General features: G+C 39.4%; 1 protein-coding gene across 2 annotated transcripts in view; it reads left to right on the top strand.

Annotated features, from left to right (window-relative positions):
- HEATR1 (HEAT repeat containing 1) overlaps window positions 1-24,591 on the top strand; it is a 47,791-nt gene that overhangs the window by 12,784 nt on the left and 10,416 nt on the right. For both annotated transcript variants that reach the window (XM_067711004.1, XM_067711005.1), the window contains exons 13-32: window positions 751-846; window positions 1,288-1,376; window positions 2,460-2,671; window positions 3,010-3,131; window positions 3,707-3,898; window positions 5,550-5,733; window positions 5,884-6,020; window positions 6,767-6,959; window positions 11,440-11,609; window positions 12,222-12,380; window positions 13,697-13,939; window positions 14,199-14,330; window positions 15,432-15,535; window positions 15,707-15,850; window positions 16,953-17,071; window positions 17,167-17,288; window positions 18,831-18,959; window positions 20,420-20,650; window positions 21,422-21,548; window positions 22,976-23,136. In XM_067711004.1, coding sequence (XP_067567105.1) covers window positions 751-846; window positions 1,288-1,376; window positions 2,460-2,671; window positions 3,010-3,131; window positions 3,707-3,898; window positions 5,550-5,733; window positions 5,884-6,020; window positions 6,767-6,959; window positions 11,440-11,609; window positions 12,222-12,380; window positions 13,697-13,939; window positions 14,199-14,330; window positions 15,432-15,535; window positions 15,707-15,850; window positions 16,953-17,071; window positions 17,167-17,288; window positions 18,831-18,959; window positions 20,420-20,650; window positions 21,422-21,548; window positions 22,976-23,136 — 3,066 coding nt within the window. The remainder of the gene's footprint in view (window positions 1-750; window positions 847-1,287; window positions 1,377-2,459; window positions 2,672-3,009; window positions 3,132-3,706; window positions 3,899-5,549; window positions 5,734-5,883; window positions 6,021-6,766; window positions 6,960-11,439; window positions 11,610-12,221; window positions 12,381-13,696; window positions 13,940-14,198; window positions 14,331-15,431; window positions 15,536-15,706; window positions 15,851-16,952; window positions 17,072-17,166; window positions 17,289-18,830; window positions 18,960-20,419; window positions 20,651-21,421; window positions 21,549-22,975; window positions 23,137-24,591) is intronic.

Genomic DNA, 24,591 nt, shown 5'->3' on the forward strand with positions numbered 1-24,591 from the left:
TTCTGTGGGATTATTTACTTGTTTTTTTTCTTTTCACCACCTACAGGTAGGGATATATTCAGTTTGGTTAGCAGTCTTATTTTTCTGTTATTGTGAATGATTTTATGCTTTATTTTCTTTGTTACTTAAAAGAAAAATATGAACTTTTGGGGGCAGACTGCACTGTCATCAGCACTTATCATCCTTGTAAAAACCTTGAAAATTAAAAGCTAACTTTTAACACTGCTTATTATGTCTAAAGTACTGTTTTAAGTATTGATATGTATTATTTGATCCTGTAACAACCCTTTGAGGTAGGTATTATTATTAGCCCTATTTTATAGATGAGAATAATGAGACCTAGGAAGGTTAAGTAACTTGCTCAAGGTCGCACAGCTAGTAAGTGGTGGAACTGGGATTTAAACTTAGACATTCTGGTTCTTTAGTTTGTGCTCTCCCAAAATCTAGGTTCTCATTTTAACAAGATGAACTCTTTAATGCAGAATTGTATTTTAATTGCACATCTTATTATATTTTCAATGGAAACTGGAAAGAGTTTGTACCAAACAATTATTCATCTAAAAAGGACTTCTAGAGTTTGCCTAGTTCAACGCAAGTGTGCTTAGTTTTGAATTCGCATCTGGGGCAGCAGAACCTGTGTTCCTTAACTGGAATTTTGGAGTGCTTTTCACAAAACCATACTTTCTTTCTAATGTAAAGTCTTCAGAGGTTTTAGCAACAACTAAATTAATATTTTTTTCTATTGCTCAGGAGAGTATCGAGGAGTCTTTCATTAAAGAAGCTATTTTAACCCGATTAGGTGATGATAACATAGATGTTGTCTTGTCAGCTATAAGTGCATTTGAGGTGAGTGAATTTGTTGTTCATTGATATGCATGTTTTGTTTGTAAATTTTTACTTACCCTTCTCACATGAATCTCTGCTCTAGGCAGCAGCGTATTTGGAAATTATTCTTTCACTGGAAATTTGTTCTGTTGAGCGCACAGACTTAAGCCTGGTTGGGGAAAGCACATGGGAGTAATTAGGTCATACAACTTTATATATTTGGAAGTTCTTTTAAAAAGGAAAAGTGCTTTGTGAGTTTTTACCAGTAGTAAACACGTAGGGATCCTGGGAAATTGGATCCTGAATGGCACTTTTGCGAAATTGCTCTCATAGAACTTTTAAATTATACTGGAATTCTTGGGAGATAAATTCTTTATAATTCATAATTTTTTTAAGTTCGTTTAACAAGCACCATATTTGAAGCAAGCAAAAATTTACTTACGGGTATTTTTTTCTCTCTAGATTTTCAAACAACGGTTTAGTTCAGAAGTGACAGTTTCAAATCTCCTGAATCTCTTTCAAAGAGCAGAACTTTCAAAAAATAAGGGATGGTATGTATTTGTATCTCCTCATACAAATAAATTAATGAAATTCTTTTCTTTTTAATATATTTATTTATTTATTTATATTTGCCTGCGTTGGGTCTTCGTTGATGGGCGCAGGCTTTCTCTAGTTTTAGCGAGTGGGCTTCTCATTGCGGTGGCTTGTTTTGTTGCGGAGCACGGGCTCTGGGCGCACGGACTCACTCGTTGTGGCTCGCGGGCTCTAGAGCGCAGGCTCAGTAGCTGTGGCGCACGGGCTTAGTTGCTTCACGGCACATGGGATCTTCCCGGACCAGGGATTGAACCCGTGTCCCCTGCATTGGCAGGTGGATTCTTAACCACTGCGCCACTAGGGAAGTGCCTGAAATTCTTATATTAAGTTCACTTTTATTTGGGTTTGTATGGATTTGTTGTAACATTCTCTATGTTTGAAATTTTTCTTAATAAAATGGAAAAAGAAGTGTATAATGTATGATATAATACTGAGATCTGGGAAGTAGGATGGGAAGGAGCTTTAATTTTTTACTTCATATAATGTATTTCTATTTTACAAGGATAATATATTATACTTTATAATTAAAACAGTTACAAATATATTAAGTAAAAAATAAGCTCAGAATCACATGATACCTTCTGTAATGTTTTGATGAGCGTTTGTTATTTCATTTTTGGCACCTAAGCTTTTTGCATGGAAAAGTGACTAAGCTCCTTAGAGGATGAGAGCATGTCTTACAGGTTTTTGTGTCCTATTTAGTTCTTAGCATATAGTATGTGTTCAGATAATATTTTTTGAACTGATGAGTGAATCTCTGCTTTCTAGTGGAGTTGAGATGTATAGTGTGATACGTTTTATGTTATAGTTAACCTAATGATTTCTCAAAAAGAAAGATTTGACAGAGTTGGTTTAAAATTAATGTCCCAAACAACTCCTTTGTTAGCATGGATTTTAAGTGTTATCTTGATGTTTCTCAATAATGTGTTTGGTAAAGAGACTAGGATGGTGTCAGTTGAGCTGGAAAAATGTAACGATGACTTTTTGCTGAACTGAAGTCTCTAATGTGTCTCAACCAAATGTGTTTATGTATCTTTTAGGTACAATGTGCTTGAGATAGCAGCAGACATACTAATTCAAGCAGAGATACTGAGTGAAAATGATCAGTTGTCGAATCAGGTGGTGGTGCACCTGCTGCCATTTATGGTCATCAACAATGATGATATGGAATCTGCTGAGATGAAAATGGCTATATATTTATCAAAATCAGGAATTTGCTCTCTGCATCCTTTATTAAGAGGCTGGAAAGAAGGTAAGAAATTCAGTTGCTTTTTAGAAAAAGTGAACAGGTGACACTTTAAAAAAAGATAACCATAATTAAAAATTGGCAGTGATTGTTATTTGAAATTGTTCATTGTGTTACATGCCAGCAAGATATTTTAAAATTTTTGCTAATATGGAAAGTATACAGTGAAAAGGACACTGACCCACTGAAGAATTCGTAATTTTATGAAAAGAAAAATAAAAAGCAAACCTTCGTAGGAAAATTGTAAAACTTTTGCCTAAATTCATTACTTGACATGATATTTAGGTGAGTGTTAGTAACATAAGGGCCCTCTGGTGTTCAATTCCTTTTTCTTTTTTAAACAGCTCTTGAAAATGTGATTAAAAGCACAAAGTCAGGAGAACTAATTGGTGTAGCAAATCAGAAGATGATTGAGTTGCTGGCTGACAATATAAATTCAGGGGATCCCTCTTCAATGTTAAAGATGGTAGGTATGTTGTCGAAGTCAACCCCCTGGGTTTCCTTCTCATAATCTTATTGGATCCTCAGTGATTGCTTTACTAGATTCTTCTAGTTATTTTAAAATAACTTTTCCATTCTTGAGTACTTTGTTTTGTTTTAAAAACATAGTGTTTAGTATATTTTGCAGATTGTTTGAAATCCTTAACATTTTATGTAATTTATTTCATCCTGGTTGTATATTGGACAGTAGGAATATAATGTCTACTTTTTAACCTTTTTTCCTCTCATTTAAAATATGAAAGTCATATTTTTTGTTAAAATAGCAAAATATCTAAAAGAGGAGAAATTTTCTTTTGCCTTAGTAAATCTTTTAAAGGCATAAAAACATCCAGTTGGCAAGTGCAGTTGTGTTTGTTATAATTTCTGAAATTATTTATTTTTATGGTTACCCAGAAATCAATGCTTACTACTTTTTTAAGGTTTTATATATATCATCTCACTCTAAATATGAAATACATGATACCTAGATACCAGAGGTAGAAAAAATAGTTTTTATGCAAACCAAGAGCTACCATTCACGGAGTCTGTCTATTTTTCAAGGTGGAGGATTTAATAAGTGTTGGAGAAAAGGAGTCCTTTAGCCTGAAGCAGAAAGTGACTTTTCACGTGATCATGGCTGTACTTGTCTCCTGCTGTTCGTCTTTAAAAGAAACTCATTTTCCATTTGCGACAAGAGTCTTCAATTTGTTGCAGAAAAAAATAAAGAAGCTCGAAAGTGTCATTACTACAGTGGTAAGGAGTGCAAACTCTCTGGAAAGTTGAATGTTAGAAAAGTGACTGCCTGGCCTGTTAATCGCAGCAGAACTGAAAATCGGGGGCTGAGATGCTGAGTCTTTGGATTCTAGGGGTGAGATGTGAGTCAGCCTTGGGTAGCAGTAGATAGTGGATTAGGTGCTGTCTTCCTTTTGCAAGAAATTTAATTGAATCATGGAATTTCGCGTTTGTGGTGTTTGTGTCTGATAGTTGACTCTCCCCTGTATCATCTTTATTGGGTAAGTATCCAAGCTATACTTAACTACGTCTAGTGGTGAGGAATTCACTAGATATATTAGTGCTTGAATAAAGTATTGTTTCATTCTGTTGTTTACTAGAATAGATCTTTTGTATTATTTTAATTTGGATTTTGCCAGCATACTATTATCTTTGACAGTCTTACTAAGGAACATGTTTCAGTTGTTGATATTTTTACGAAACACCACACCTTGGGGTTATAGATTATTTCTTTTAATACCTGCCATGGAATAGTGTCTTGTATTTAATAGTGTCTTGTTTTTATTTGTTTTCCAGACTTCAGAGGGTTCCTTGTTGTAGGAGATGCTCAACAAATCCCATCTTTTTAACGTTCACTTATACTCTTAGGATTTTATAAGTTCTGGTCATAGCCATTATAGCTAAATTTATGTAAACTTTAAGAGACTGAATCTTCATATTTTAAAAAATAGCCCAGGGAATTCCCTGGCAGTCCAGGGGTTAGGACTCGGCACTCTTTTACTGCCAGGGCCCAGGTTTGATCTCTGGTCGGGGAACTAAGATCCTGCAAGCCACGTAGCGTGGCAAATAAATACATACGTACACACCCACATACCCAGATGAGCCCTTCTTAACTTCTTTCTTTATTTTTTGAAAGTGTGGTGACCCGGACTGTGTTTGTTCTCAGTGGTAAAGTGTGGAAAAATCGAGTGTTTTATACACACGTAGATAACAGGTGGTTTTATATTTGATGCCCTTTCTGAGAGACCCGAGCATCTTTTCGGCCGTAGCAGCACTTTGAGCCAATGAAATCCCTCACTAGAGATATTATCTTAAAAGTCTGGCTTTGGGTTATTTTACTACCAAGTTATTATTCTGCGCTCACCTACATGGAGTCTCGTTTGTTGTTTTCCTGCACCATTTCTCATGCTTCCTTTTGGCGCTTGTAGTGTAACATCTAAACACCTTAACGTTTTGCTTCTTATTTAGAATCATCTGCAAGTTTGGGGATTTGACCATGTACCTTCTTCAGATAAGCAGGAAAAGTATGAAATGAGAAAAGTCCCCTTAAGGATCTCTTGGAAATCCAGTACCTTATTTTTCTGTTTAGAAACGTGCCTACCCTTTATTTGACAAGGATAAATTACATGAATAACATTTGTTTTTAGGGATGATGTTTTAAGAAAACATAGATAAAATGAAGCCATGATGAACTTATTTGTGTCTTGTGACTAGTGATGGTTAGATCTCTTTAAAAATCTGATTAAAACTATTATTCCTCTCCCCACCCAAATACACATATAGACAAGATTTTGCAAATTACCCAGTCATATAGCCATTGCAGTCCATCTGTATAACCCATGTTCAGAACCCCTTTAAACTTGTGCTATTTTTGCTTCCTTTAACATTTCAGGAGATCCCCTCAGAATGGAATTTTGAGCTGATGATGGACAGAGGGATACCATTGGAGCTGTGGGCACATTATGTAGAACAGCTCAAGACTGCCCGGAGGATTGCTGTGGAGGACTCAGTTTTACTCGTGTTTTCACTGAAAAATTTTATTCATGCACTAAAGGCTCCTAAATCTTTTCCTAAAGGTAGGACAAGCTGTGAATCCTTTGAATGTGATACTGTGGAAAACTGAGTTATTGATTCCACAACTTGTTCTTTGTCTTGAATGAGAAGTTCTCAGCGGTGTATTTGCATAAGTTTATGCACCGTTTCTCCTTCTCTTAACGTCCCCGTAGACGATACCTGGTGGAACCCTGAGCAGCTGAAAGAAGACAGCAGAGACTACTTGTGCTTGCTCATTGGGCTCTTCGAGCTGGTTCTCAGTGGTGCTGACACCGTCCATTTTCGGGTTCTGATGAAACTTTTCATGAAGGTACTAGCTCACCTTTTTCAGGCAGACTCTCCCCTTGAAGAAGATGTTGTAGATTCTTTGAGTTATGACAGTTTTTAATGAACATGAAAGTAGACTTTTAGACGAGCGTGTGGTGATGGATGCAGACCCTGTAAAGCAGTGCTGATTCGTGACACCTGTCGGTAGGTTGGACGGAGACTGACATTGCTGCCGGCCTCCTCATGCGTTAGGCCTGCTCAGGTGTTTAGTAATCACAATGGCCAGATATGTTCGGTTGACTACTGTCATTACCAATGAGAAACTGCAGTTCAGAGAGGTGATTTAGGATATGCAGTCGCTCGGTGAAGAGATTGCATCACGGCACCGTGACCTCTGTGCTGCCACGCCCAGTGGTCAGTTCTTTGCTCTTGTCTTACCTGCCCTCTCGACAGCATTTGACACAGTTGACACTGCTCACTCCACCCTCACGGTACTTTCTTAGTGAGGCTTCCCGACATCACTTTTGTCTTGGTTTTCTGCCTGGCAACCTCATGCTTTCCATTGTTAAATGTGTTCAAGTGCAAAATTATAGTGAGTCGTCTGAATTCTTTCACACCCTTCCCAGTCGGGTAAAGTACCAAGCAGAGAATAATTTTAAGTGACTAGACAAAGCAAAACGTTGCGATAAATTGTTTTCTGTAATTGTACACTAGTGGAAAGAGGATTTGGAACCAGCTTATGTGAGTAAAAATTAAATTAAACTTCACTGTGTTTTGTTTTTAATTTAGGTACATCTAGAAGATGTTTTCCAGTTATTCAAGTTCTTTTCTGTTTTATGGACCTATGGTTCTAGCCTTTCAAATCCACTTAACTGCAGGGTGACAACAGTGCTGCAGACTCAAGCTCTTTATGTGGGCTTTGCAATGCTCTCTTCTCAGAAAGCTCAGTGTAAACATCAGCTGGCATCCGCATCTTCTCCAGGTACTACAAGTAGCATCGTTCCGTTCTGTCGTGACCAGATGGTAATTCTTTCTCCACGTGTGGTGTGTGAAGGTCGTAGTTTGGAGAATTTCTTTTTATTTTTTTATTAGTGTGGGTGGATACTCTTTCTGTCTGTGTATGTATGTATTTGTGTGCGTATCTATTTTTGTGTATTTGTAGACTGTTTTTGGTTACTTCTGAGTATTGCTTTTAAGTTCTAAACGTCAGTGGCAAAATCTCACCAAAACAGATAATAAAAATGGCAGGTGGTTAATCATGGGTTTTTAATATCCATCTGTTCATTTTTTGAATAGTAACTGGGCTGTCTAGGGAAGCCAAACCATCATAATACAATTCAGCATTCAACTGATTAATTATTAAATTGGTCTCCATTCAAGCAGCCCTCCTGGATTTCTCTCTTTTATCAGGTATCTCTTTTATCAGGTTGGACGCTCACTAATGAAACACCCAAAAATAAAACTTCTGTTTTTATAAAGTAAATTGTAAATTTTGCAAAAGATGCAGAATTTCATAAAGTTGATAAATATGCTGTTGAGAAGTGGATTGACTTGCAAAGCTATTGACAAATGAGAGGATCTGTCAGAATTAGACCCTATAGTGATTGACGATGAGAAAGTTGATGAGGATGATGGAATCATTTAAGTATCAGAGGAATGAGAGTGGCCTGTGGAGAATTTGAACATGCTCTTGATTAAGGTTTTTATTCCCAAATCACTTGTTATAAATTTTCTATGAAAGCAAAGTGAATGATCATACATTTTCCCCAGAACAATTTCTCAATATTTATCTTTTATTAGCTCCTTGAAAGAGCACATAATTACAGTTGTAACCAAAATTTTGTTATATGTGAGATAGATATACAATTTTAAGTTTTACTTACACAATAAAATCCCACGAATGTAATTTTTTCTCCACTACTTACTGAAATATTGCAGTCCCTTTTTAAGGTGGATTTACTTTTAAGAAGGTTTATTCAGGTTTTTCGGATGTGAATTTCCTGGACTTTTTTTTTTTTAACATCTTTATTGGACTATAATTGCTTTACAGTGTTGTGTTAGTTTCTGCTGTAAAGCAAAGTGAATCAGCTATATGTATACATATATCCCCATATCCACTCCCTCTTGCGTCTCTCTCCCACCCTCCTTATCCCACCTCTCTAGGTGGTTGCAAAGCACCGAGCTGATCTCCCTGTGCTATGCAGCCGCTTCCCACTAGCTATCTATTTTACATTTGGTAGTGTATATATGTCCAGGCTACTCTCTCGCTTCGTCCCAGCTTGCCCTTCCCCCTCCCTGTGTCCTCAAGTCCATTCTCTACGTCTGTGTCTTTATTCCTGTCCTGCCCTTAGGTTCATCAGAACCTTTTCTTTTTGTTTTTTAGATTCCATATATATGTGTTAGCATACGGTATTTGTTTTTCTCTTTCTGACTTACTTCACTCTGTATGACAGACTCTAGGTCCATCCACCTCACTACAAATAACTCAATTTTGTTTCTTTTTATGGCTGAGTATTCCATTATATATATGTGCCATATCTTCTTTATCCGTTCATCTGTTGATGGACACTTAGGTTGCTTCCATGTCCTGGATATTGTAAATAGTGCTGCAGTGAACATTGTGGTACATGACTCTTTTTGAATTATGGTTTTCTCAGGGTATATGTCCTGGGCATTTTTTAAACTTTTTGAATGAATACATTGTAAGCATCTTTCTATATTAATAAATATAGAATTATATATATTTTTTAAATGTCTGCAGAATATTTTGTGTGAAGATACCATAGTTTATTAAAATAGTTATCTACTGTTAAACTTACGAATTTTCAAAAAAAACGAAGTCATAAGTAGTTAGATTTTCTAATTAGGTGTGAAATGTGCTATCCTTTGGCATCAAAGGCAGTGGCTTTTGAGGAATATATGCCTCTTTGTACATAGCATGACCAAAGGACCTAACTTTTCCTCTGGTATTGCTGCAAGATGGGCTCCCTTTCTACCCCTGCTGTCTTGCCTTCTGTCACCTCCCCACTTCCTGAAGTACTTTTGCATTTATGCTGCCTAGATATGTCACAGTTACTCCACTGAAAACAGGAGAGATGCACTCTGTTCTTCATGGAAGCTCAAGGACCACTAGAGTCCCCCAGGGCCTCAAGCAGAGGGCTGCTTCCTCATTGCACCTGTCCTCAGAGCACTCCACTGTGAATCCACAGTGAGCTTCTAGCCATACCTTTTCCCTTAGGAGTCTAGGAAGTGTTGGCTGGTATTTGTTTTCATATATTTACAAGAAAATATTATGCTGTGCAAAAGAAAAAGGGTTTGCAATATTAATATAATTGTATGAGTTAACTTTTTGTCAGTGGCTTGGGAATCTAACCAGTTTTTTCACTTTCTTTGCAAATATGTATTCCAGCTCAGGCTTGCATAGAGCAAGTCTTTGCTAAATGAATAAGAGTTTAACGTTTGTAAGCTGGAGGCTGCTGTTGGTTTGTTATGCCTTATCAATATAGTAAGTTTATCTACATGTTTAAAAGCAAAACTCAAGTATTTTTTTCAGCTTTTATGTAAAATATGCTATTTCAAATCTGAAAATATTAGTTGGGAGAATGAAGTCACATAGACTTTTAAGTGGAGGACATACTTAACAGCTGATTGCTTAAATAATGTAGTTTAACCCACCTTGGGTTCCAGTTACTTACTTGAGCATAGTAACCATAGTAGTTAGTACTTTGTTTTTGAATTTGGCTTTTTCTGAAAGCTCTGCCCCACTCTACTGGGAATTTTAGCAAACAGATACCTTGGCCTGATGCTGCCCTTTGTATGAATTCAACTTCTCAGCTGTTCATATTTGGCTTTACTTTATAAATTAATGTCATGGAGACCACGAAGGATTTCCAGCTTTCATATGACCTTCTTGGAAGAGTATGAAAGCTTATCACACTCTTCCTTAGCATTCCAGAAGTAGTGTATGTAGAATGGATCATTTCCAGCAAGATAAAAATCACCAAAATTTGCCCCAGTAAGTAGTATGGAATAAAGCTTAAATAACTAATTACCATTAAAGGATTTTAGATGTCTCTTTATCCTGGAGACTTTTCTTCAAAAAACCCTGATTCACTTGATTTCTACCAGGTCCTTGAAGCCGGTTATTTCAGTGTTATTGAAGTGGGCAGGGCATAGAACCAAGGAAAACGTCCAGATTCTTTGTCTAAAACCAGCACAACATCCTTACAGATAAAAGGCGATCGCTGTATTTAATAATGATGCAAAAATTCTAAATAAAATACTTGCTGGGTCCAGCAACATTATTTTAGAAAATAAACATTTCCCCAGAGTTCATTCCAAAATACAAAGTTGGTTCAAAACAAGGTATTCTATTATATAACTGGCTAGAGAAAACCCATATAATCATGTCCAAAGATCTGAAAAGGCATGAGATAAAAATCAGTAATTACTCCTAATTAAGTGACAGCAGAGTAGGAGTAACATGATGAAAATACTTCTCAAATCAAAAGCTAGTATTTTTGCCACGTAATTGGCGAAACAGAAGCATTCCTGTTAAGTGCATCATTTTTACTGAACATGGTTCTAGAAGTATAGTTGGCAAAAATAGATACGTTTCAGATACTGATGAGATGTGTGAATGACAAAGCTGATATCCCAGATCTGTGGGGTTCTTAGGTTGACTGTTACATAGGACATCTGCTAGCCATTTGCAAACATTAAAGAAGCTTGACTCCAACCTTATTCTTTAGACAAAAATTTCACCTGAACTAAAGATTTCACATTAAAAAACACTTAGTTTTAGTGTTAGAAGAAAATATGGAATACTAGAGGTAGATACTTTTAAAACTCTTTTAGAGTGGGGAGCACCTTTCAAAGCAGCATGTAAAACTGGAAGAAAAATTCTTCTATAAAGCTATAAAATTTCCGCATCAAAAAGAAAGTGAAAACAAACATCTATTCAGGACAAAATATCTGCAAAGTGTCATGCACAGATGGGTTATTTCCTCTGCACTCTTGTGCAAGGATGTATGTACAGGGTGTTTGTTGCAGCAGTTTTAATGCCAAAAGACTAGAAACAATCTAAACTTTTACCAGTAAGGTAAAATACAGTAACCAGTAAAGTAAAATACAATGGAGCATTTGTGTACGGTTTTAAAAGGATACTTAACGCAGATATGTATGTACTTACATGGAAAACCTTTCCAGTATACATTGAGATGTGATAGCAGTTGGTGCAGAACAGGGTATGTATGCTGTGGTCTCATTTGTGTGTTTTCAAAAGAATATAACAGAAAATGTCTAACACTTCTCTAGAATAGAAAACAAACAGTGACTGGTCTTCAGAGAGGGAGCTGGAGTTGAGAGGAAAACTTGCATCATGCACCCTTTGGTACTATTGAAGTTTTACACTGTTTCAATGTTTTGAATTGTTACTTAAATTTTTTTCCCTTTGGTTTTAGTGGTGACATCTCTACTCGTTAATCTGGGAAGCCCCATAAAAGAAGTACGTAGGGCTGCCATTCATTGTCTCCAGGCCCTCAGCGGAGTGGCATCCCAGTTTCATCTGATCATAGATCATGTGGTTCCTAAAGCAGAGGAGATCACCTCAGATGCCACCTATGTTGCTCAGGTAAACTCAGTAGCAAAGAAGATTGAGAGTGTGTATGCCCGTGTGGACACATGAACCTTTTTCTCCTTTCTTGACATTCTGCTTTGCAGGGATTTTTTTTTTTTTTTTTTTTTTTTTTTTTGCGGTACGTGGGCCTCTTACTGTTGTGGTCTCTCCCGTTGCGGAGCACAGGCTCCGGACGCGCAGGCTCAGCGGCCATGGCTCACGGGCCCAGCCGCTCCGCGGCACGTGGGATCTTCCCGGACCGGGGCACGGACCCGTGTCCCCTGCATCGGCAGGTGGACTCTCAACCACTGTGCCACCAGGGAAGCCCTGCAGGGATTTTTATTGACTAAGTCATTGAATTTAGAAATTGATATGTCAATGTCTGCACGTCTTTCTTCCCCCATTTTAAAAAGATAGCAATGCCATGTTTCATTTCTGCTATCTTTTTACTGGCTAAAAGGCCAGTGTTTAGCTTTTGATAGTAAGCTACCTGATGGGTAGTGATACCCTTTCCTATTAAGGGTATTGAAAATCATGAGCAGTGTCGCATCATTTGGCAAAGAATCTTCCATAAGTAGCACATGTAACTTTTTTTTTCCAATCCGGTTTTCTTTTTTTGTATACTAGGATTTGGCTACTTTATTTGAGGAACTACAGAGAGAAAAGAAGCTGAAATCTCATCAGAAGTTGTCTGAAACTTTGAAAAACCTACTTTATTGTGTATATAGTTGCCCATCTTATATTGCAAAAGATTTGATGAAAGTACTTCAGGACGTCAGCAGTGAGGTATGTGCAGTTTAAGTGGGCTGTCCAATCCATGTGATGTTACTAAAGATTATTGTAACTGCTCACATGTGCGTAAGACTTTGTGAGAGTTGCATGTATACACTCAGATGTGAACATTTTATTAATTTGGGAGGGGGAAGAGTTGAGGTGGAGAAAAGAGATACAGGATACAAAAAGCAAATATTAGTGAGTTTCTTTCCATTTTAAAATTGTGTGTTATCCCTGTCTCATCACTGATGTGATTTTAAATGAATTTTACAGTTACACAGGGAAAAACACTGGCGATGCACTGCTGAAAAACTGTCAGTTTTTGTTTGTTCTTCAGGTGAAAATCCTCCACAAAATAATATATTTGAACATAAAAGTCTGTGCACATTCCAAAATCATTTACTCATTTTTAAAATGTATGTGGCTGTACCTTTTTCTGTGGGGAGAATCCAAAGCTTTCATTATGTTGTCAAGGAAGCCTGTGATTCAAAAGAAAGAGGTTGTGAATCACATGTTTGTGTGGTGGTTTGTGCTGGTACAGAAAAACTGCTTCTCATCCTTGTGTTCCAAAAACGCCCATGGACCTTACCATTCTTGGACTGACTGCAACTTGAACTAAAAGAGGAATCAAATGGAGTAAAAGCCATTTGATTATATTGTCTTGTTGTAAGCAAACAGATGGCCTTTATCAGCCTGGTATAAATAAGGAATTGACAGTCTTGGTCTGTAAAAAACCAAGTAGTAAATATTTTAGGCTCTGTGGGCCATACAGAATGTGTTGCAGCCACTTAGTTCTGCCATTGTATTGCGAAAGCAGCCTCAGACAGTATGTAAACAAATGAGCGTGCCTGTGTTTCAGTAAACAAAATTGACAAAAACAGATGGTCCTCTGGACTTGGCCTGCAAGCCGTAATTTGCTGACTCCTGGTTGAGTTATTAAAGACTCCAGATACATAATTTGAATCAATATTAATTACACAGCATTGGAAATGTAGTGTAGAAAAAGTACAATTTATTTTTATAGTCCAAAACTTGAGTTTGTATTTCCTATTTTCAGAAAGTGTTAGGATGCTCACAGATTATTTTTCTTGTCATCTCTAAAGGGTGTGGAGCTTTTGACTGTTACAGACTGAACTGTCAGAGGGGACCTGGGTGCCTTAGTTGGATTAATAGCTATCCCTGTGTCTTAAGAGGTCATTATTTTATTGGTTTTTTTTCTCCAGGCTAAGCTTCCAGTCTTGCAGCATATCTTCGGATGTCTTTGTACAGCTAGCAAAGACTTGTATCCATATAGATAACTATTTACTAATAAATTTTCCAAACTTTAGATGGTACTTTCTCAGCTGTTGCCTGTGATTGAGCAACTGTTAGAAAAGATCCAGAAGGAGCCCACAGTTGTCCTGAAAGATGAGGTCATTGCTCTGCATCTCATTCTGGGAAAATATAATGAATATTCAGCTTCCCTTTTACATAAGGACCCGAAGAGTCTAGATATATTTATAAAAGCTGTGCACACAACAAAGGAACTTTGCACAGGAATGCCAACCATTCAGATTACAGCCCTCGAAAAGGTCAGTGATTTCTGTCAGAAACTAAAACATGTTCAGGGTTTCAAAGATCTGTAATGTCTTACTTCAAGAAAATAGACTGGGCATACCTTAAAGGAATATGATATATTTGACCCATTTTGCAAAACTGAATGATGTACATGAGTCATTTAAACTGACAAAATGGAGACCAGTTTCACATTGTAAAAGAGAATGATAGAAAGATCATGTTTGGAATTGAAGTTTGTTCATTTATCTCAATTGCCCTTTTTTCTGCCTCTAGATTACGAAGCCATTTTTTGCAGCTATTTCGGATGAAAGGGTTCAGCAGAAGCTTTTGTGCACATTGTTTGATTTATTGGTGAACTGTAAAAACTCACATTGTGCTCAGACTGTTAGCAGTGTTTTTAAAGGGGTAAGTTGCAAACTTCCTGCCATTTGTTTATTGATGTTTACTCTCTTCCAAGTAATACCATGTTTAAGTTTCCTCCATTTTATAATGCTTTTAGGAAGTCAGATGTTCCCATTAACCAGAATCATGGAAAAGGAAGTCATAGAGAAAGTGCAAAATCAATGTTATAAGTCTTCATCATTATTTTATTATTATTATTTTTTGCGGTACGCGGGCCTCTCACTGTTGTGGCCTTTCCCGTTGCGGAGCACGGGCTCCGGACGCGCAAGATCAGCGGCCATGGCTCACGGGCCCAGCTGCTCCGCGGCATGTGGGATCTTCCCGGACCGGGGCACGAACCCGTGTCCCCAGCATCGGCAGGCGGACTCTCAACTGCGCCACCAGGGAAGCCCCATCATTATTTTTATTGTATGAAATAATTATAGTTTTGAACACGTAGGGTGTGTGTTAGTTTGGATCTTACTCATATTAGGGAGGATCTCCCTCTTATGCAAGAACAGGAATGAGTGGTGGCTTCATGTTCAGCTGGGTCGTGGATTATTCTGCTTGATTTAAATAGCTGTTTAATGACATATAGAATGGAATTGAGAATCTGCTCATTGGTTTATATGTATATTGAAACCTAGCTGTAGATCAGAATAACCACCTAGTTACTTAGTGTTTTGTTTTGTTGTGCTTTTTTAGGAAAATACTTTCACAAAAATAGATAATAGTGTGGTAAAGTCTTAGTATCCAGATTCTGCAGTTTTCAGAATTTTAACATAATTACTTAGATTTCTAAGATGAGTTAAGTGGAACAAATTAAGGCACAGAGCAGTGTACATAATATGCTCCTCTGTGAGTGTGTGTGTGTGTGTGTGTCTGTCTGTTTGTCTGTCTGTCTGTGTTTAATCGTTATAGAGCTGTTGGTATATGGAAAATTTCCCAAACAATACATAAGAAATTGTCAGTGATATTTGCCTTTGGGCATTGGACTGGGCTGTAGGGTTGTAGGGGGACAAAGTGGACAGAAACATGTTCATTGTATCTGTTTGAATAAACGTAAACTGCTCTAATTTTAACCCATGGAATCCTGTCATCACCCATTCTTCCTTCCTATTCCAGATTTCCGTTAATGCTGAACAAGTCAGAATAGAACTGGAGCCACCAGATAAAACTAAGTCCTTAGGCACAATTCAGCAAACAAGGAGGCAGAAAATGCAGCAGAAGTAAGAGTCATGAATGCAGTGAGAACACTGTTGTCCCCTAGGCCTTGGATGTTTTGGAACCATTGTGATTTTTTGATACCCATCAATTGGGCATAATCGGATACAGTCATTTTTACTTATTAGCGTTGATAATGTTTACTCTTCTAACTTTTTGTCTTGTCTGTTTCCCAGAAAATCACAAGATCTAGAATCTGTTCAGGAAGTTGGCGGTTCTTACTGGCAAAGAGCAACCCTCATCCTAGAATTACTGCAGCACAAAAAGAAACTCAAAAGTCCTCAGATATTGATACCGACTCTTTTTAACCTGCTGTCAAGGTAATGACACTTGCCTTTGATCTGTGAGAGAATGAGATTCTAATTCTTGCCCATCTTATTTTATTTAACATTCTCTTTTCACATTCACTTCTTGCTTAGCTAGTCTGTAAAATAGAGCAAGTTGAATACTATAGTTGAAAGATTTAAAGAATGATTATAGGAACCCGTTGCCAGGGCCCGAAACTAACCTTCATCCTGTATCACGTAATAAATGAGCGCTTTCTCCGGCCTACTTTCCTTCCTCACTTTCAACACCATGTCCCCGGGGGCATCATTACTTGTATTTAAGGATATAGTGTGACACCCGCTGTAGTTTTTAGGTGTGCGTTATTAGATAGCTATAGTGTATGCGTTGCATCGTGGATGTGTGCTCTCGTCCAAAAAGAAAGTAATTCCCAAGGTTGTCCTCTAAGGAGATTTAAAATAGGTTGATGGAAGGTGTGATAGAGAGGAGAGGTAATGTGACATAAGCGCCTGCCTGCACTAGAAGAATCAGAGTTAGAAATCTTACATCATGTTTATAGACTTGATGTTTTTTGGTTTTTTTAATAAGTTTATTTATTTATTTTTGGCTGCGTTTGGTCTTTGTTGCTGCTCGCAGGCTTTCTGTAGATGTGTCTAGCAGGGGCTCTAGGCACGTGAGCTTCAGTAGTTGTAGCATACGGGCTCAGTAGCTGTGGCTTGTGGGCTTTAGAGCGCAGGCTCTAGACTTGATTTTGTTTTGTTTTTTTTTTTGCGGTCTGCGGGCCTCTCACTGTTGTGGCCTCTCCCGTTGCAGAGCACAGGCTCTGGACGCGTAGGCTCAGCGGCCATGGCTCACGGGCCTAGCTGCTCCACGGCATGTGGGATCTTCCCGGATCGGGGCACGAACCCGTGTCCCCTGCATCGGCAGGCGGACTCTCAACCACTGCGCCACCAGGGAAGCCCTAGACTTGATGTTTAAATAATGTTAATATTTTATTAACATTAAATGTTTAATGTTAATGTTTTATTTTAAATTAAATGTTTATTTAATATATGTTCTGGACAGTGGTCATTAATGCAGCACTGAAATTGTACAACTCTTTCATTTCCCATCATTTCTCTTCCGGGCATCCTGAAGGTGTTTAGAGCCTTTGCCACCGGAGCAGGGAAGTATGGAATACACCAAACAGTTAATTCTAAGTTGTTTGCTTAACATCTGCCAAAAACTCTCTCCAGATGGCGGCAAAATACCAAAAGGTGTGTAATTTGTTGGAAGGAAAGGGGGGAAGGATTATCTACTCTGAGTATGAATGTACCTACCACTTAGAGACTTTTTATTTCTCGCCCTGTAGATGTTCTTGATGAGGAGAAGTTCAACGTGGAATTGATAGTTCAGTGCATCCGCGTTTCCGAGATGCCTCAGACCCATCACCATGCCCTTTTACTTTTGGGTGCTGTTGCTGGAATATTTCCTGTAAGTGTTAATGATTTAAGACTTAAGCAGATACTTTTCCCGTGGAAATGCGTAGGCCTGCACTGTTCTGAACTCAGTGGACATTCTGGGTCTTACAGCGCTGATGGGACTCTTGGCCCTGCTGCTTTGATAGCTGAGACCGTAAGCTGGTTGATCTTGCTAAGCTTTGGTTCCCCTTTTTGTGAAGTGGAGAATAATAGTAACCTTCTTCGTAGGATTGTTGTGAGAACGGGATTGGATAATTTATTGTTAGCACTTAGCACGGTGCTAGGTGCAATGTAGCTATCCAATAAGTGGTGGTATTAGTGTTATTTGGAAAAAATCCCGTGAATCCTCAGGTAATCCTCACACAGCTTTCAACCAGTGACTTAAAATTAATTTGATTATAAAGTACCTCAGTTAAAGAAATTGTGTTCCTTATAGAAATACGTCATTTAAAAAATTTTGAAGAGATTGAAAGTATTTTCATGTAGGGGATTTAGGTCAGATGTACGTAACCTGGAGTTCGTTCTCCATGACCTTTAGCGGGTCTCTTAATCTACTAAAATCATATACAAGATTTAAGGTGTATGGGTTTTTTTCCCCTTGGTGTAGAGTCAGTAGATCTCAAAGGGGTAGATATTCCAGAAAAAATTAAGAATCATTGCTATTTTTCTTTTGTTTTCATTGAAATATAGTTCGTATGCCATAAGAATATATAGTTAAATGCCGCCCATTTAAAGTGTACGATTCAGTGGTTTTACTTCATTCACAGAATTGTACACTCATCACCATTATGTACTTCCTAAACGTTTTCATCAACCCCAGAAAGAAACGCCGTATGCATTAGCATTCACTGCCTGTTTCCTTTACCACCAGCAACCCTGATCTACCTTCCCTATCCTAGACGTTTCCTGTAATGGAATCTTATAATACGTGGCCATTTTTGTGTCTGTTTTGCACTTCATGTAACGTTTCCAAGGTTCATCCGTTTTGAAGCTTGAATCAGTATTCTTTTTACGGCTGTATAATATACCATTGTACGTGTATACCATATTTTGTTTATCATTAGTTTACAGACATTTAAGTTGTTTCCACTTTTTGGCTGTTAACAGTTACGCTGCTGTGAACACTCGTATAGGAGATTTTATGTGAATATGTTTTCAGTATTTTCAATAGGAGTGGAATTGCTGGGTCATATGCCAACTTAACTTTCTGAGAAACTGTCAGACTATTTGCCAGAGCGTCTGTACCATTTTGTACCCACCAAATAGTGTCTGAGGTTCTATGTCCCCACTCCCTCACAGCTGTTATTGTCTTATAATAGTCATCCTAGTGGGTATGAAGTGGTGTCTTCTGATTTGGATTTTGCATTTTCTTAATAATTGATACTGATCATCTTTTCATGTGCTTATTGACCGTTTGTTTATTTGTGGAGAAATGTCTTTGCGAATCCTTTGCCTATTTTTAATTTGAGTTATTTCTTTTTATTGCTGATTTTAATGAATCTTGATACTTGATGTGCTTAAAATGGAAAATATGGAAAAATGTGTTTTCTTTCAGGATAAAGTTCTACACAACATCATGTCTATTTTTACATTTATGGGAGCCAATGTGATGCGTCTAGATGATACTTACAGTTTTCAAGTTATTAACAAGACAGTGAAAATGGTAATTCCAGCACTTATGCAGGTAAGCTGTCTTTCCACCATCATGGGTGTTATTTTTCTGATTTTTAAGATTTTACATAGCATGAAATTCAAGTAGTGGTAAATACATGACATGAAAAGCCTTTCTGAAATGCTCAGTTATTTATGCCCCTTAAATTTTAAAGTGGTGAAGCTAAGGAGTACTCTTGGAAATAATGTCTTTTGCGGAAATACCTATAAACATGCCGAGCTGGTTCTGCTGTACTGCCAGTATAACTATACAAGTGCCTTAACATTGCTCTGACAAAGTGCATTTACATTTACTGTGTATCTCAGGACATTGCGTCAGTTTGACAAGACCCCTGTGTAGGTCGATGAAATAGGAAGTTTTAGAGCAAATGTGTTAACATACAATTCAACAAACATTTACCAAGCATTCCCTTGAGAGCTCAGTACGCAAAGAGATGAGTGAGACCTGGTCTCTGCCGGACTAGTCTCGGCAAGGAGTGAAGAGTTTGAAACTAAAAAGTAGCCTTGCACATGAATGGGCATGGCTGTCGGCTTGCGTTTTCTGTTTACCCCCACTGTTGTCACTGTCTTTCCTCATGCTATTGACCATTTCAGCGATGACCATATCCAGCACCTCCTCCTTTTAATCTTGGTACAAGGTTGGTATTCTCTGTCCAGCAAGTTAGCCACTACAGGAGACGTATATAAAAAGGAAAATAACGATATGCGTTAATATGGTATATGCCAGTGGTATTTGATAAACACTGAAGAGTTCAGGATAGGGGAAGGTCCACGTGGGCCAGGATGACCACACAGACTTTATTAAGAAGTGGACTTTGAATGGGTCTGAAGAGGAGATAGGATTTGCCCCCTGACAGGGCAGGCAGTCCCGGCCTGGGGGTGGTGTGCGCAGTGTGTGTGAGGGACGTGGAGAGCCGAAGGGGGTGGAAGTAGGGGCACCGGGCTAGCCGTTCGTGCAGGTGTCTGTTCCTTCATCCTTTCATCCATTAGGCTGTTATATTCTGAGTACCCACACCAGGTGGTTTGAACTTTATTCTGAAAGCAGCAGGGAGCTGATGGCCTTGCCACACTCTGCTCTTCAGATTAAACCGTTCTTCTCGAGGCACAACTCAAATCCTGCTTGGTTTTTGCAGGACGGCCCGAGAGCAGCCTTGCTCTCAGGGCCCGTCTTTGGCATCTGCCATCTAGTGCCTCCTGTTAACCTTTTCACAAGTGTATTGTGTCTCGTGGAGATGATACATCTCCTTTGGGGAAGTGCTCACGCCGTGCACTTTGTAGTCCCCTCAGGGCCACAGAGTGCCGAGGACATAATCTATATATGCTCCTTGGATACTTACCGATTGGTCTTTGATTATTAGAATTCCTTTGATAACTTTTTGGGGGCACATCTGAAGGCCTTTTCATGCCTGCTTATAGCTTGTCTCTCGGAGGGTTATTTGCTTCTACTCAGTGTCCCTGCTTGCTGTCCTGCAGTCTGATGGTGGCGACTCTGCAGAAGTCACGAGGAACGTGGAGGGCATCGTGGTCAAGATCATGAGCGTGTTTGTAGACGCGCTGCCCCACGTGCCCGAGCACAGGCGCCTGCCTGTCCTCGTCCAGCTTGTTGGCACCCTGGGCGCAGAGAGATTCCTCTGGGTTCTCCTCCTCCTGCTGTTTGAACAGTATGTCACCAAAACAGTGCTGGTGGCTGCCTTCGGAGAAAAGGTCAGAGCGTAGGGCGCGGTGACAAGAAAAAACGGGGGGTGTTTCACACAGATTTTGTGTTACTTTCCACTTTAAACGTGGGGCTGGTGGTGCTTAGTGTGCACTACTTAACGGTGTGTGCTCAGAAGGGCTCTTAAAGGTGTTTCTAGCATTCTCTGAAATTGCTTCCAGAGCCTGAGGCACTGAATACCCCCAGGAGCAACAGGGCTTCTCCTGAGGGCGACTTGACTTTTCTAAGAAACTAGGCTGGTGCCGTGCTGGGTGGGTGTATTTTAATTAAGCCCCAAAGAGTACAGCTGTACAGGAATTAAGCTGTGTCCTGAACATGGTGTTGAAGGCCTTTTAGGGGGCAGGGGAGGAGGGTCGGTGTCACTGAAGTCAGTGAGATGCAGGTGACAGTTTTGAAGAGCCCTGTTTTGAAGAGAGATGAGGGCAGAAGTTACACGTCCAGGGCTGTTTTTAAATGGCTTCTTAGACGTGGGATCCAGGAATAGATCTAGGGCCTACTCCAAGTAAAGTAATATGTTCATTTCTGCCAGATATCATAATGCAGTTTATCCTGGAATTATGCCTCATAATTCTCATAAATTGGCTTTTTTATGTAAGAAGCTCAGTACCTGATTCCTCTGGTCATACACGTGACCATAAGGAACAGCGTGGAGTGGCTTTCTGTGCGAAGAAGTACTTTTAAAACGTTTCCCTTATTTGTACTTACTAAGTAACATAAATTGGAGAGGTACAGTTTACGACCTGTTTCTCTCCTCTACACAGGATGCTGTTTTAGAGGCAGACACTGAATTTTGGATTTCAGTCTGTTGTGAATTTACTGTGCAGCATCAGATCCAAAGCTTGATGAATATCCTTGAGTACTTAATGAAGCTGCCAGAGGAAAAAGAAGGTGGGCATTAAGTCCGATGTTAATTACTGTTTAATCTGGAAGCTTGAGAGAGGCAGAAGGTAATGCAGCTTGTCTTCAGAACCCATGGTGCGTCCTTAGAAGGATTTTTTAAAGTTAGTAATTTTTATTCGAGTATACGGTTGTTACCTTCTCAAATGTTTATGGAAAACAGTAAGTGGGGTTTCTGCTTGCTGTTCCTCACATGTTGACTTTCAGACCTCTGTGCCTCTGTGTGGGCTGTGGAGTGTTCCAAGTGTCTGGGATGAATTGATGGTAAAGTGACAGCAAGTTAGCAGCATCTTATTAGCTGTATCTTAGTTTCCCCTTAAAATGTGAAGCTTTTTTTTTGTTTTTTGTCTTCGCCGTGTGGCTTGAGGGATCTTAGTTCCCCAACCAGGATTGAACCTGGGCCACGGCCGTGAAAGTGCGGAGTCCTAACCACTGGCCCGCCAGGGAGTTCCCGTGAAGACCTTTATAAGAAGAAAAATAAAGCAGGTACCACAGCAGTGGTAACTAAATATGAAAATTTTATCACGTAGGGGTCTTGAAGAAAATTCCGCTAATTACAGCACCAATGAGGTTGGCTTAAGAAAGGGCTGACGTGTTGACTGTTCTTAGTTCTCTGCCCTTTGGAGAACAGTGAGGTACATTAGAAAGAAGGGTCTGAAGACTCCGCAGGGACTGTTGTCTGGGTGACCGGCCGTTTACCTTGTCTGCCCTGCTTGGCCGGGTTTGGGAGGGACAGAGCTGGGAGGCGCTGGTGAGCTGTGTGTGGTGACGTGCTGAGGACGAAGCCTTCATTCTGAGTCACTCTCTAGGACAGTGGTTTTTAAGTGGCCCACCACGGACCCCCAGCCATGGCACCCCAACCCCTTTCATATTTGATACATTTGAATGTGGGATTCTACAGAGTTTTAGGACAGACATCTGCAGCTTTTAGGGTTAAATGTTGAAGGCAAGGGATGACCCTCCTTTAGTCTGTTGTGGGCCATCAAAGTAAATGTCTCTTCAGCTTTGGAAATGGGGCATGAAGCCAGTTCAGACTCCTTTTGCAGTATCTTTGTCTTCTATTTATTTGTCTCAGTTACCTTATTTTTTGTTTGGTTGGTTTTGTCTTACATACTCTATATTCTCAGGGCTGTTTGGGTACTTTCTTGGTAAATATACTCCTATCTTTCACTTATTTAGAAGAGGAAAAACTGGGTATAACAAATTATATATACACATGCATATGTGTAATAATATACATATTGTATATTATGTGTATAACAGAGTAACAGATTTCTCTCTAAAAATTGTATGCATTTGAATGTGGGATTCAAATTTGAATTCAGATTCAAATTACCCTGCTCATTATGTCTGTATCTATATACCAAAGAATCAGGTCGAAGATGAGTGAGGTCACTTGTTTTGTTGCTCTTTTTCAGAAACCCTTCCCATATCAGTATCTTACAAGAGCGAATCACAAGAAGAAATGCTCCAGGTTTTTAACATAGATGCTCACACTAGCAAGCAACTGCGGCATTTTAAATTTTTGTCAGTGTCCTTCATGTCTCAGCTCCTGGCCTCCAATAATTTTATCAGAAAGGTGAGATGTTCTTTCAATGTGTTTGCTTTTTTTGAAGGAACTGTGTTTTAGGCTAGTAAAAACAGCTCGGCAAGTCCCTCATGAAAACGTGAGGCATGCCTGTAATAGAAACAGGTAGTGCTCTTCACCTCAACATGAACACCCGTTGGGCACGATCTACTAAGACTGTATATACGTAAACCCTGTGGCTCAGCAGTTCTGTTCTCCAGTAGTATATACCCGCAGAAGTGTGTGAACATGTGCACCAAAAGACATCGACAAGAATGTTCGTGGTAGCATTGTTCATGGTGCCCAGAACTGGCCACAACCCAAGTGTCCATCATCATGGAGTGGACAGAGCGTCTCGTCATAGCTGGACGTGGGTGAACCTCAGTGACACACAGCTATCTGGTGACTCATCAGCATAACATCGAAGGAGAGAAGGCAGACGCACAGGAATGCATCCTGTGATTCCGGTTGTATGAAGTTCAGAAACAGGCAAAGCACACCTGTGGTTTTAGACGTAACAACAGTGTCTCTCTTTGGGAAGGAGGAAAGGGCAGGGTCAAGTAGCGGAAGGATTCTGAGGTGCTGATAACATGCTGTTTCTTTACCCAAATATAGTGAGCTCTACACACATGGTTCGTGCACCTTTCTGTTTGTGTGCTAAACTTTAAATTAGAAAGAAGGAAATACAGAAACAAAATGAAGAAATAAAGAAACAGAAAGGAGGATCCAGGGTCATGACCAGGAACGTAAGAATGGCTGAGCATTCAAATATCTGTATTCTGTTTCTGTTATAATGCATGAACAGATCCGGGGGGAAACCTATGATCATTGAAATATTTAGAGAAAGAATTTAGTGAATCCAGCGTTTATTCGTGATTTCAGAAAAATAATCCTCACCACTGTGAGATGGACAGAACTCCTCAGCCTGATAAAGACATCTGTCAGAAGCCTGTGGTTTACAGCACACTTCATGATGAGACATTAACATGTGCCTGTTAAAGTCTGGAACAAAAGTGCCCTCTGTCACTATTCCTACTCAGCAAAAGAAATGAAGTGTAAGAATCAGAAAAAAAGAGACTTGATGAACTTGTAGAACTGGTAATTAGCTCAGCAAGCTCACTTGAGAGTGATCAGCGTAGACATTGCTCTGTGTCCAGCAGGCTTGCCGAGGACGGCGGTGCTTCCCAAGCACGCGGGCGGGTCAGTGTGATTGGACTAGAGAGTGATCAGCGTAGACATTGCTCTGTGTCCAGCAGGCTTGCCGAGGACGGCGGTGCTTCCCAAGCACGCGGGCGGGTCAGTGTGATTGGACTAGAGAGTGATCAGCGTAGACATTGCTCTGTGTCCAGCAGGCTTGCCGAGGACGGCGGTGCTTCCCAAGCTCGCAGGCGGGTCAGTGTGACTGGACATCAGGCGGACACACCCATGCGATGTAAGAAACGTGCTCCATGGCTGGTAGCACCACAT

The sequence above is a fragment of the Pseudorca crassidens genome, chromosome 16 (genome assembly GCF_039906515.1).
Source record: "Pseudorca crassidens isolate mPseCra1 chromosome 16, mPseCra1.hap1, whole genome shotgun sequence".
NCBI lineage: Eukaryota > Metazoa > Chordata > Mammalia > Artiodactyla > Delphinidae > Pseudorca > Pseudorca crassidens.